Source organism: Rosa rugosa, chromosome 2 (genome assembly GCF_958449725.1).
Source record: "Rosa rugosa chromosome 2, drRosRugo1.1, whole genome shotgun sequence".
Taxonomy (NCBI): Eukaryota; Viridiplantae; Streptophyta; class Magnoliopsida; order Rosales; family Rosaceae; genus Rosa; species Rosa rugosa.
In genome coordinates, this window is record NC_084821.1 from 28358500 (window position 1) to 28371756 (window position 13257).

The window sequence follows — 13257 nt, forward strand, 5'->3', positions numbered from 1 at the left end:
ATTATGTAGATCTAAGATTTGAGGGGGGGAATATTAAACCCACAGCATCGCGCGGGAGAATTTTCTAGTATTACCTAATATTTTGACGGTTGAAAAACCCGCAGCAATGCGCGGGGGGTTTCACCATGACTCATGACTACGCAGCGATAGAATTTGCAGACCCTCCTTCCCGTGGCATGTAGGCTTACCTGAATGAAAATTTTGTTGGTAGATCTTGGGAGACCAGAACCGGGCCTAATAGTTTGTTGTTTTTTCTTTTGCAGGCTCCTTGTTGTCCACACCGAAACGACAAAAAAGTAAAAGCCCAAAGTAAGTAAATATTAACCGAAAAAAAAAGAAAAACCTAGTATCAGTAACAGCAGGAGTGTGTGAGGTAGGTGCAAGGGTTTTAGAATGGGCATGATAGATAGTGGAAGTATGGAGCAGTCGCACAAGGCACACAGGTGCCGGCAGTCGGGTTCCAAGGCCGATAAGAAGAAGCCCCAAAAAGACTCGAAGAAGAAGCAAAACCCCAAGGCATTCGCTTTCAGCTCAACTGTCAAAGCCAAGCGTCTCCAGTCTCGTGCCGTCGAGAAAGAGCAGCGAAGACTTCATGTTCCGACCATTGATCGCTCCTACGGCGAACAGCCTCCTTTTGTTGTTCTTGTTCATGGACCTCCCAAGGTCGCTGCTGATACATTCATTTTTCTCTGATTTTCTACGTATTATTACGTTGTTACAAGCTTACTCCCCTGATATTATATTGATTCTAGGTTGGCAAGTCTTTGTTGATCAAGTCCCTTGTAAAGCATTATACCAAACATGATTTACGGGAGGTGAAAGGCCCGATTACCATTGTATCAGGTGCCAAATTGCATCTCTAATACTTGCAATTATTTAATCTTGTTTGACTGCTTTCACCTTCCTAATTTTGATAGGGAAGCAGAGGCGGGTTCAGTTTGTGGAGTGCCCCAATGATATCAATGGTATGATTGATGCCGCAAAATTTGCTGATTTAGCATTGCTTCTTATAGATGGAAGCTATGGTTTTGAAATGGTGAGAACATGCAACAGACTTCTACGTACTCAGATAGATAAAATGTGTCATTTCTATGTATTGTGGGATATTGTTCTTACACTTTTGGATTCTGATCATTTGCAGGAAACATTTGAGTTCCTTAATATATTGCAAGTCCATGGCTTCCCAAAGGTCATGGGAGTTCTCACTCACCTTGATAAGTTCAAAGATGCAAAGAAACTGAGGAAAGCAAAGCAGCATTTAAAACATCGGTTCTGGACTGAAATATATGATGGAGCTAAATTGTTTTATTTATCAGGTCTTATTCATGAAAAGTAAGTAATCAAGTTTCTCTATTGTCATCCACTCGTGGATATTGACTGGTATTTATCAGGTCTTTTCTTTTCCCTTTTAAACAAATAGGTATGTCAAACGTGAGATTCACAATCTGGCTCGTTTCATATCTGTTATGAAGTTCCATCCTTTATCTTGGAGAACTGCTCATCCTTATGTTCTAGTAGATTGTTTTGAAGATGTCACTCCCCCTGAAAAAGTGCGCTTGAATAATAAATGTGATAGAAATGTCACACATTATGGTTATTTGCGGGGGTGTAACATGAAAAAAGGAACAAAGGTATGTGCTGGAATTATGAAACTATTCTTGCTTTGACTATTCATAAATTTTATAATCAAAATATATTCTTTGAAGACAAGATCATGATCAGATATACAATACTCCTCATACACTGGATTGTTAATTTAACTCATTTTCAGATTTTGTTTCATTTAGTAGAGAATCAAAATGATATTATCCAGGAATTCCGTCCCAAAAGTTTTTTTTATCTCTCTCTCTCTCTCTCTACCATCAAAATAATTCTTCTAGGAAACAGTTTCAGAGGTAGCAGTAAACAATTCGATTGAATGGAATGGTGACCGTAACTTCAGATGTTCAGTTGAAATTTAGGATTGCCTTATTGGATGCTTCTGAAGATTTAGTGCATAGTTTTTTTCATGCCTTTTTTAAAAAAAAAAAAAAATTTCTGTCATAAGATTACAGGATTTATTACCAAAAAAATTTGGGAGATTGATTATAATGTGTCTTTATCAATTTGGACAGATTGACAGTGTAGTAAATAAATAATATGCATTGCTTAAAATTTAGTGTCTCACATTCCTTAATCCTACAAACATTGTACTGCTTTGAAACTAGGTGTCATAGATGTCATGTGATTCCGTTTTGTATGCTATATGATTATGTTTTGTATATTGTCCAGATTCACATGGGTGTTGGTGGTTGCAGTTAATGTTTTGATTTTTTGTTTGGAATGATATATTTTTCTGATGTACATTGTGTGTCAGATTCATATTGCAGGTGTTGGTGATTACAGTGTCGCTGGTATGACAGGCTTAGCTGATCCCTGTCCTTTACCCTCTGCTGCCAAAAAGAAGGGGCTGCGTGATAAAGAAAAATTGTTTTATGCACCTATGTCTGGACTTGGGGATCTCCTGTATGACAAAGATGCTGTCTATATAAATATAAATGATCACTTTGTTCAGTTTTCAAACCAGGATGAAAAGGAGGAAGCAACGAACAAAGGTTGATTTTTCTTTTATATTTTTTGTTTGATTGTTTGAAAAATACTTTTATTTGTTGGCTGAATCTGAAGGAAACATTTTATTTCTACTGCACTCCGTCACCATTTTGTTAATGTGAAGTTTTATTTTATTATTGATTCACTACACACATTTTCATGTTTCAATGTAAAATCAAGTTTCTATCCTCCTTTTTCACTTCCATCAATTTCATTTGTTGATTTCTTGGGTCCGTATCACAGGAGAGCTTGAGGATGTGGGTGCGACCATGGTTAAAAGTCTTCAAAACCCAAAATATTCGCTTGATGAAAAGTTGGAGCAGAGCTTCGTTAACTTTTATATCCAGAAACCTAAATTGGAATCTCAACATGATGAAAAAGATCTTGATGAATCCAGAAAACGCATTCGTATGATTGAGCCTTTAGAGGAACATCAGTTTGGGGAAACAATGAAAGCTGGGGGTTCTGGTCAAGAAAGTAATGTTGAGGATATTGATGGCACAGAATCAAAATCTTATCAGAATGATGCTGCTCGTAATGTTGCACTAACAAAAAGTGATTCTAGTGGATCTGATAGAGAAAATGGTGATGTATCAGATCAAGATGTTAACCTTAAAGATCACTTGAAGGAACATGTTGAGTTTCATGATGGAAGGTCAAGGAGAAAAGTTATCTTTGAAAATGACCTTAATCCTACTGATATGGAGGTGAGCAAAGCTTAATATCATCATTAAATATCTGTTTTAAATAAAGGCGCGTACATTTCTGCAAGTAGAATTTGGTGGTCCATATGATATACTGTACTGTACACTTAAGAGCTCTAAATTGTTTTCACTACTTGGGTGTTTTTCTGGAGTTCACATCACTCTGCTATAATCACAGTAAAGCTACTTTGAGTAATGAGTATAATAATCAGATATGATCCCATTCTTTGTAATCTTATTGGCTTTTACTTTGTTTTATCTAATGATCCTCATGGGCTGGTCATGGTTAGGTGGTACTAAAGCACTGTTATATTTTATTTCCTTCTAATCCCTTGTTTTTCTATTATGTCTTTGAACTATGCTATCCTGGCTTTAAATTTTCAATTGAGGATTGGATGCATGCTTTATATCAGATGGTATGCACCATGTTTAAACTACAAGCCATGATCTTGGTCTATATTACTAATGTTCTATGCTTCATTCTAGGATTCAGAAGAGGAGTCAGAAGATGATGACGACGGTGGCGATAATGATGCAGATAATCATACCTCTTCTGGTTCAGAGTCTTCAGAGGAAGATAGAGAAATCGATGAGACAGATGGTACACATTGCATTTTCAATTTTTATGTAGTAATTTTCTCATTTTCTGTGCAAGAACCATACTAAGGCTTTAAGACAATTAAAGCTTTTGCAGCCTGGTTGCTTATATTACAATTAAAGCCCCGAGTCATTTGCTACTAGTTCTCTTATGAGTACAAACAGTAATATATACTATGGATTTGTAATGCATAAATCACAAAATTTCATTCACCAATGGCTCATTCACTGGAATCTCTCAATTGTTGTTCCAGACTGCATTGACAAAGAAATTTTCATTCTGTGTCTGATGCTTTTACCCTTTTTGGCCTCATACTAGATTATGTGGGAAACATAGCGAAGTGGAAGGAGTCTTTGGCAGAACGGACATTTTCGAGACAAACTACTAACCTTATGCAACTTGTATATGGGAAATCTTCTTCGGTTTCAACTAAAGCCAATGAAGAACAAGACAGTAGTGAGGAGGAAAGTGATGGAGATGACTTTTTTAAGCCAAAAGGAGACGGAATTAAGGTTTGTTGTAGAGAGTGCTTGTTTAGAATTTTTACATATCTGAAACTAAATTTGTTGATGAGCGTTGTTTTATTATTTTCTTTGTTTGATTTTTGCAGAAACATAGAGTAGAAGCAGAAAATTGGAATGTTGAGGATTCTTCCAAATTTACAAATCATTCAATCAAGGACTGGAATGATAAAAAGCTTATAGAGAGTGTGCGCGATCGCTTTGTCACTGGTGATTGGTCGAAGGCTGCTAAAAGAAATCAAGACACAGAGGCGACATTGGAAGATGAAGATGCTGTCTTTGGTGACTTCGAAGATTTAGAAACGGGTGAGAAGCATGATGGATATCATACAAATGAGACGAGAAAAGTTGCATACAACAAGAAAGCTGGCTTAGATGAAGAGGAGCGGAGGCTCAAAAAGCTTGCTCTTCGTGCCAAGTTTGATGCTCAATATCCTTTTGACACCAAAGGTTTCTTATAGTTTTCAAACAATTTTATTTATTTAATGTCCTTCACCATCTGTTCTACCAAAAACCAAAGAAAGGTTCTTGTCGATTCCATTTTCATTTGTGTTTGAGAGTTTAATTAGGTTGACGGGTCCATATTGAAGGTTCTTGGTTATATCACATTTGTTCATATGTGAAGTCATAGTGTCTATGAACTCTCTACAGTCTTGCATGTTTAGACGAAATTTCTTTTGTGACCTTAATATTATCTACATATGATGAACCTGATACAAGTGAGGAGGAACCTGATGATACACATGTAAGCCAGTTTGGACGAGATCGAGCTAAAGAAAGCGGCTATGTTGACAAGGTAAGTTTCTATCTTAGATGCAAGATCATTTCTACACTAGCTGGTGGGAGCTGACGCCAACTTCTTTCAGCTGAAGGAGGAGATTGAACTCCGGAAACAAATGAATATAGCCGAACTCAATGACCTTGATGAGGACACCCGATTAGAGGTTGAGGGTTTCCGGACAGGGACTTACCTTCGGTTGGAAGTTCATGATGTTCCTTATGAGATGGTTGAATATTTTGATCCCTGCCAGCCTGTTTTGGTTGGAGGAATTGGTCTTGGGGAAGAAAGCACTGGATACATGCAGGTTAGTGTACATCGAAAGTATTTATCTATTGGGCTTTGTTTCTATTGTTTTATGCTAGCTCTCTTGTTCTGCGTTGCTAATTTAAGATAGCTGCCCATATCTTATTGCTGATAGGGTGATTTTAGACAATTAGAACTATTCACATTCAGGTTAGTGTACATGAAAGGTGGTTTCTATGTTTTGTACTCACTTTCCAGTCTGCTCTCCACATCTAAGATTGCTAATAGGATGTCTAAACAATTAGATAACTTGAGACACAATAGGTGATTTTATGAAAGCTTAGAGTATGGTGAAGCGTAGGTGACCAATTTGTTATCTTTTTTTAAAAGAAACAGCTTTTTTTATTCAGTAAACAAATGATTAACTGTCCCTAAAACAAACTAGACAAAGAAATGTAGACTACAACAGCTTGAAAATCTAGAGTGATAGAAGAAAGGTGTAATCTTTAAACTGCTCAGATATAGAGGCCCAAAGAGATGCCGAGAACTTAACTCTCCCCAAGTTTCCAACTGCGCACCAACACAGGCTTCAAAGATCTTTTTGGTTTTTTTTTTGATCCATACCATCCCTGTTGAAGCTACTCCGCAGCCCCAAAGAATTTTGGCCTTTTTTCACTTGACAGAAACATGATCCACGCCCCCCCCTTGAAGATCTGCACAAAACACAACATTGGGGAGAGAAACGGTTGTGTGTTCGTTTCTTTTGGAGAACATACCAGGTATTCACCCTCCCATGTGCCAAAAGTCATCCTTACACTTGGACCTTAGTTTTCTGTGGAAATTTTGTTTGAACAAAGACTGGGTCTGAATCGTCACCAATTAGGAAGCTATGAAAAGATTTGCAGCAGAAATTCCAAGCAAACTCTAGCCTTCATTTCCTTCCCAGGAAAGACTTATTCCTTGCTGATAAGTTCCTAATTCCCGGGCCTCCTCTCTCTTTGTTCTAGCAACACAATCTCCCACCAAACTAATTGATCCTTTTTACCTTCTCCATCTCCATCGCACATTAACATGCCCACTGGAATTTGAAATAAAGACAAGTAATAAGTAGGGAGACTCTCAAGAACTACTTGAATTACTGTCCATCTGCGCCCTTTAGATTAAATAGCCTCTTTCCAACTCGATTTTCTTCTCAGCTTTCTCTACCACTGGATTCCAAAACAATGCGATTTTAGGGTTACCACCCAAAGGAAGACCTAAATATCTCATAGGCCAAACTCTTACTTCACATTCAAGTCACCAGCCAGTCTCTCTACTCTATCAGGCCTTGTGTTTATTGCAACTAGTGAGCTGTATTTATTGATTTTTGATCCCTGATTTTGAGCACTTGTATTAGGTTATTCCAATTCTGATCATCATCCTTCAAAAAGAATATGGTATTATAAGTGAATTGCAGGCTTGTAATTTCAACCTTTTCCCTCTTGGCTACTAGATCTTCAATTAATTTACAATCCCTTGCTCTCTCCATAAGTCTGCTAAAAAGATCCACCCCAAGTGTAAAAGAAAAGGTGATTGGGGATCACCTTCTCCTTTATCAAAAATAGAAAAATTCGTCAACCTCAATCAACCCTCTATCCGTTTTCTTCTTCCAGCTCCAAAACCTATATTTTCCAAGTTCAACGCACACGTGGTCATAGGCTTTCTCGAAATGTATTTTGAAGACCCGCCCGTTCTTTTTTTTTTCCCTTGTTTCGTTCATTAGTGACAGTTTCGTTCATTAGTGACAAAAACTGCAACTAAAATCTGTCTCACTTCTTTGAAAGCATCCTGAGCATGAGAAATAGTATCACCCTAAGCATGGGGTTGTTGTGAATTTGGCTCGTTGATATGTCTAAGTTGATTAGGATTCAAGGCCAAACCAGATGGGTAAATGAAGATTAGTGCGCACAGGAATTCTTCTAGTATCCTAATGGGTTTTGGAATAGGAAGAGTTATTCCTATTGATTTAGACCTGGAAAGTAAGTTCTATTCTAGTTAGGAATAGGAAAGCTAGCTCTCTTTCCTTGTTCTAATAGTTTTAGGAATCCTAATGTGACATGTTTGTAACCAGCACCTATAATCTATAAATAGGGCTGCAGGGAGGTCATATAATGTGTCCTCAGATCAGAGAAGAGATCAAAGAGAGATCTCAGAGAGTTCTCAGCTACATATAAACACAGGGGAAGGGAGAGCCATGGGTGATAGAGAGATCTGGCAAAGGGGTTGGGGATTAGCATAGGGATTTCAATAAGTACTTGTAATCAAGTTGTTATTCTCCATAGTGCTAGTGATTCTCAAGAGAGATCACACAGAGGACGTAGGCAAAGTTTTTGTTGAACCTCTATAAAATTCTGTGTTCGTGTGCTGTGGTTTTTCTTGCTGTGATATTTTGCATCATCATCCTATTACTGTTTGCAGTCATAAGTCTATAAAGAGAAACAAGGTTCTGGGTAATAGGTGCATATTTACTACAGGGGTGACTTATTGGTACCTTGTAAATGAGAATTTATTTGTCTTTTGTATTCATTTTAATGAGCCAATCATATTAAAAGGTTATCAATAATAAATAAAGAGGAGTGAAATTCACACTCTTAAATTTTACAATCCACAATCCATGTTTCATTTTTAGTAATCCACACTACAAAAAGACAAAACTTAAGATACTATAAAAGGGAAAATGGAGTGTGGATTGTAAAATTGGGTTGTGAATTTCAGTGTAAACTTATGAACTTGGAATTTTTCATCTTTACAATGTTGTGCTCTGTTCTACCAGGCCAGGTTAAAGCGGCATAGATGGCACAAAAAAGTGCTAAAGACCAGTGACCCCATCATTGTATCTATTGGGTGGAGGCGTTACCAAACAATTCCTGTTTATGCCATTGAAGATTGCAATGGAAGGCATCGCATGCTTAAGTATACTCCAGAACACATGCATTGCCTTGCAATGTTTTGGGGCCCTCTTGCCCCTCCCAATACTGGTGTGGTTGCTTTCCAGAATTTATCAAACAATCAGGTTTGGCCAGTTTTGTATTCTGTTTCTATTAGTTTTCTGTTTCATAGATATACATTTACACATACTAGCAAATGGAAAACTTTGTGTTTTTAATGCAAGGATTTGTCAATGTCATGAGGACTTAAGCTGCGCACTTAACTTGAAGATCACTGTCAAGTCCATCTTTTCTGTTGCTTTCATTGATCACTGTAATAAAAGACTTCAGATCATAAATTGCTTGAAGTGATTAAGTAAACATTGAAATGGTCATGATGATTTTCAAATAGCTAAAGATTTATGATGTAATGGCACTAGATCCCTAATTCGTTTACCAAACTTTAGGCACATGAATATTCTATTGTTATAAATAAATAATGTCCACATTAATGAAACATTGGCTCATCAGTTACCCATTTACTGTCTGGTTCATACATGATCCTTGTAGGGGATCTGAAAAGAAATGGTCTGGATCATAGCATAGCGTTGGTGGTGGGTCTATACATGATACTTTTTGGGGAACTAAAAAGAGATTGTTTGGATCATAGCATAGTCCCAAATAGATCTCTAAATGCAATTGCTGAGAATCCCTTTGTTGTTTTTGATCTGAATACTAATTCAGTTGAAAACATTCCTACTTTATAACGAGAGGCTTGAAAGAAACATGCTCTCTGTGAATGAAATTTTATGATAAATACAGGTGCACCAACCCAGTAGCTTTGGAAGGAAACTCATAAGTAGATCCATAGAATTTAGGGTTTATTTCAAGTGGTCACAGTAGGCTTGAAAGAAACATGCTCTGTGATTTAAATTTTACGATGAATACAGTTGCAGCACCCCAGTAGCTTTTGAAGGAAACTCGTCAGTAGTTCCATAGAATGTAGGTTTATTTCATGTGGTCTCAGTCGTCCACAACGGACAAAACGATAGCAGCAAGTAAAAAAAAACTCTTCTCGGTCTAAGCACAGAAAATGAAAATAATAGACATTGAATCTTAAATTACAGTGCCTTAACTCACTGCTGCTTTCCAATTCCACAATTCGTAGGGAACAATGACGGACGCCCAAGTAGCATATTACAAGCAAACAGTTCACTTGCATCAACCCACATAATTCTCAAAGTTTCTTCTATTTCATTCAATGCACCATTGTTAGTTGGATCACTGGAATCCAGATTTCTCTTCTATATGTTTTCAAAAACAAAAAGTAGTGCTAGTCTCTAATGCCGAAGTTATTTATCCTAGTTTTATTTAATTTTCTTATATATATATATATATATTTTTTTTTTTAAATTTCTAATATAACTTCACGCCCTTTATGGTGTTCCTCTTTGGTTGGTCAGGCAACATTTAGGATCACCGCCACGGCAGTTGTGCTTGAGTTCAACCATGCATCGCGAATAGTGAAGAAACTCAAACTAGTTGGTTACCCTTGCAAGATATTCAAGAATACAGCACTTATAAAAGATATGTTTACCTCAGATCTTGAAATAGCTCGATTTGAAGGTGCTTCTGTTCGAACAGTCAGTGGCATCCGGGGGCAGGTGAAAAAGGTACAGTTCATGCTGGAATATCTATCTTCAGGCCCTTATATCTACTGAAGTTATTTTGTCCATGTGAATCCGTTGGTTGCATTTGCTTTCAAAAAACATCTTCATTTATGGATCTTGTAGGTTTTATTTGTTGGCTTTGTTTATATCCTTGTGATTAAGCGATTTCTATTCACAAAGTCATATTTTCAATGCTGGTATTGAATGATGGTTGGAATAGACTTTAAAAATGATGACTTTTGATGTCTTGACTGTTGCACTGGCATTATGGCCAGGCATCTTTTTATATGATCTGTTATGCTGATTAATGATCTGGCCAGGCTGCAAAAGAAGAAATTGGTAACCAACCGAAAAAGAAGGGTGGACAACCAAAAGAAGGAATTGTTAGGTGCACCTTTGAGGACAAAATTAAGATGAGTGACATTGTGTTTTTGCGCGCTTGGACTCAAGTTGATGTTCCTTGCTTTTACAACCCATTAACCACATCTCTGCAACCCCGTGCTCTGACCTGGCGAGGGATGAAAACTGTAGCTGAGTTGAGGAGAGAACGCAATATTCCTATTCCTGTTAACAAAGATTCACTCTACAAGGTATGTCATGTAAAGATGAGCAATAGTGGCACACTCCATCCCAGAAACAATACCCCTTTGCTTATGCTTAGGCAACTAAATTTGTCTGTTTGCTTGCTCAACAGCCAATTGAAAGGAAGCAGAGGAAGTTCAACCCACTGGTGATTCCCAAAGCAGTACAAGCAAGTCTTCCATTTAAATCAAAGCCTAAGGATACACCGAATAGAAGAAAGCAACTTCTTGAGGATAGAAGAGCTGTTGTGAGGGAGCCTCATGAACAGAAAATTCATGCTCTGCTTCAAAATCTTCGGTTAATCAAATCTGAGAAGGTATTTAGACTAATATTGTCTTCCCAAACATCATAATTGATGATCAAATTTGTTGTAAATCGAATTGGGTGCACATACACAAGTAAAAGAGGTTTTCACACACACAGCAGTTTACTTTTTGATGTCTTGTGGAGGGCTTTTCTGGGGGGTTAAATATACGTGGTAATCAATATATCTGGAAATGTTTATCTTCATGGGCGTAGCTATCAGATCGTTATTTTTTGGTCTTGTGATTAACATAATAAATACCTGATGTCTAGTGAATGTATGGTGAATATATTAGTTTTCTAGTTGTAATAGTTGTCTGTTAGATAATTATTCTTAGCTTGTCTTGTTTGTTTTTCTCTTCAGATTATGCTGTTATTTAATTTATATAATCTTTTGTTGGAGTTTTGAAAGTTAATTAAGTCAACTTCACATGGTCTTGCAGTTAAAGAAGCGCAAGATAAAGGATGAGAAAAAAAGAAAAGAAATTGAAGCACAGAAAGCCAAAGATGAGCAGTTGACAAGAAAGCGCCAGAGAGAAGAACGACGAGAGAGATACCGGGTGCAAGACAAAGCTCAGAAGAAAATGAGGAGACACGCGGAGGACTGATGGTAGTTGTTTGCAACAACTTTTTGGTTAAATAGGTGGTGTACTGCCTGCAAAGAAACAGCAGTGCTAGAAGTATAGAAGCATGAAGAAAGAAAATTTGTTGCAGTTTTACTCTACTTGGATTTGATGCTGGGTCAAAGAAATGATCGTAATTAGGGTATTCATTGAATAACTCGGCTGCAGAGTCATATGTCTGTTCTTGGCTTTGATAAAGTTGGATGGAATCCACTCCGGATGAAACTTTTTCTTCCTCGAGTTAATTGTATGTCGGATAAATTAAGCCAGATTATGTAATATATCGTTCTGTTATATTTTTTTTTGGATAGATGGGGGCCAAAAGGCCCGAAAAAACAACAACTAAAGATCACAAATTACAGTCCTAGATCTAGGACTTGCACACAAATCATCCAGCAATGCATTGATAACGTGCGGAGGAGGTTGCTCCATGAAATGCACTCCAAGATCAGCACCAACACCATCTTTAGACAGCAAATCAGCAACCAAGTTTATTTCCCGATAAACATGTCGAATGTCACAACTCAAGAATTGTCCCTGCAAAAATTGACAGCTGCATAAAACTGACCGAAGAGGATGCAGATCATTAACCCCATTGTTGATCAAATTCACTAAAACCTCAGAGTCACATTCAACAATAAGATGTTGACAACGATTTTTGCTAGCCAATTGTAGACCAAGTAAAAGCCCCCAAGCCTCAGCTTGTAAAACAGATCCATTACCAAGACTAGCAGAAAAGCCAGAAATCCAAGTACCACTGTGATCCCTCAAAACCCCTCCTGCACCAATAAGTCCATTTTGTCCCCTTGCTCCATGTAGTGGGCAGGAGGTTTAGACCAAGATAACAATATAGTAGAAGTTCTACGACTGGCAATAGAACCAATATTAGCATTCTTCCAATCATTAGCAGCATCTAAAATTATTTTGCTAGAAACTGAAAGAGGGTAGTAGTTACCATAAAAATTTGTCATGTTGCGCCATTTCCATATGTACCAGCATGTATAGACAAAAACACCACACCACTTCAGACCATCATAGCAAGGTCTATTGCAGTGAGTGTTAGCAGCCAACCAATCATACCAATCTAATTGCATAGTCCTTGCTATAGTATCTAAGCATAGAACACCATTCCACACATTCTTAGCAGAGGGACAATCTCTAAGCATGTGAATAGGAGTTTCAGGATGTTCATGACAAATAGGGCAAGAAGGATCGAAAGCTAACCTTCTTTTAACTCTTTCAACATTAGTGAGAATTCTGCCATGACATAATAACCACATAAAAGTCTTTAGTTTAGGAGGAATAGGGAGTTTCCAGATAAAGTACCAGGGAAACGCATCATAATTTTCTTCCTTAATCAAGGCCAAGTAAGCTGACTTCACAGAAAAGCACCCATTAGAAGTCTCACCCCATATCATTCTGTCAGGGCCACTTCCTTCAAAACCAACAGGAATATGCATAATCATTTTGATAATGTCTTCATCAAAGTAAGATCGTAGCAAATTTAAATTCCATTCATTATCTTCCCAAAAGTCACAAACTTTCCAATTAAGATCAACATTGGGGGGAACAGAAACAACATTGATTAAAGGTCCAATAGGCAACCAAGCATCAGTCCAGAAATTAATAGCAGTACCAGTCCCAATCCTCCACAACAAGCCTTTTTTCAGAAGTTGAACACCCGACACAACACTTCTCCAAGTACTAGAGTAGCCAGAGGGACTAGAGTATTGAGGG

At 37.5% G+C, this 13257-nt stretch overlaps 1 protein-coding gene across 1 annotated transcript; it reads left to right on the top strand.

Moving 5' to 3' along the window:
* The first annotated feature begins 364 nt into the window (after nucleotides 1–364).
* Nucleotides 365–11830, top strand: LOC133731500 (ribosome biogenesis protein bms1-like). The gene is made up of 17 exons (XM_062158870.1): nucleotides 365–663; nucleotides 753–843; nucleotides 918–1036; nucleotides 1142–1332; nucleotides 1421–1631; nucleotides 2357–2594; nucleotides 2833–3296; nucleotides 3780–3894; nucleotides 4210–4403; nucleotides 4502–4842; nucleotides 5112–5208; nucleotides 5279–5497; nucleotides 8249–8488; nucleotides 9806–10015; nucleotides 10333–10602; nucleotides 10707–10910; nucleotides 11341–11830. The coding sequence occupies exons 1-17, from the start codon at nucleotides 394–396 to the stop codon at nucleotides 11503–11505; spliced, it is 3639 nt and encodes a 1212-aa protein (XP_062014854.1). The 5' UTR covers nucleotides 365–393; the 3' UTR covers nucleotides 11506–11830.
* Nucleotides 11831–13257: the final 1427 nt, after the last annotated feature.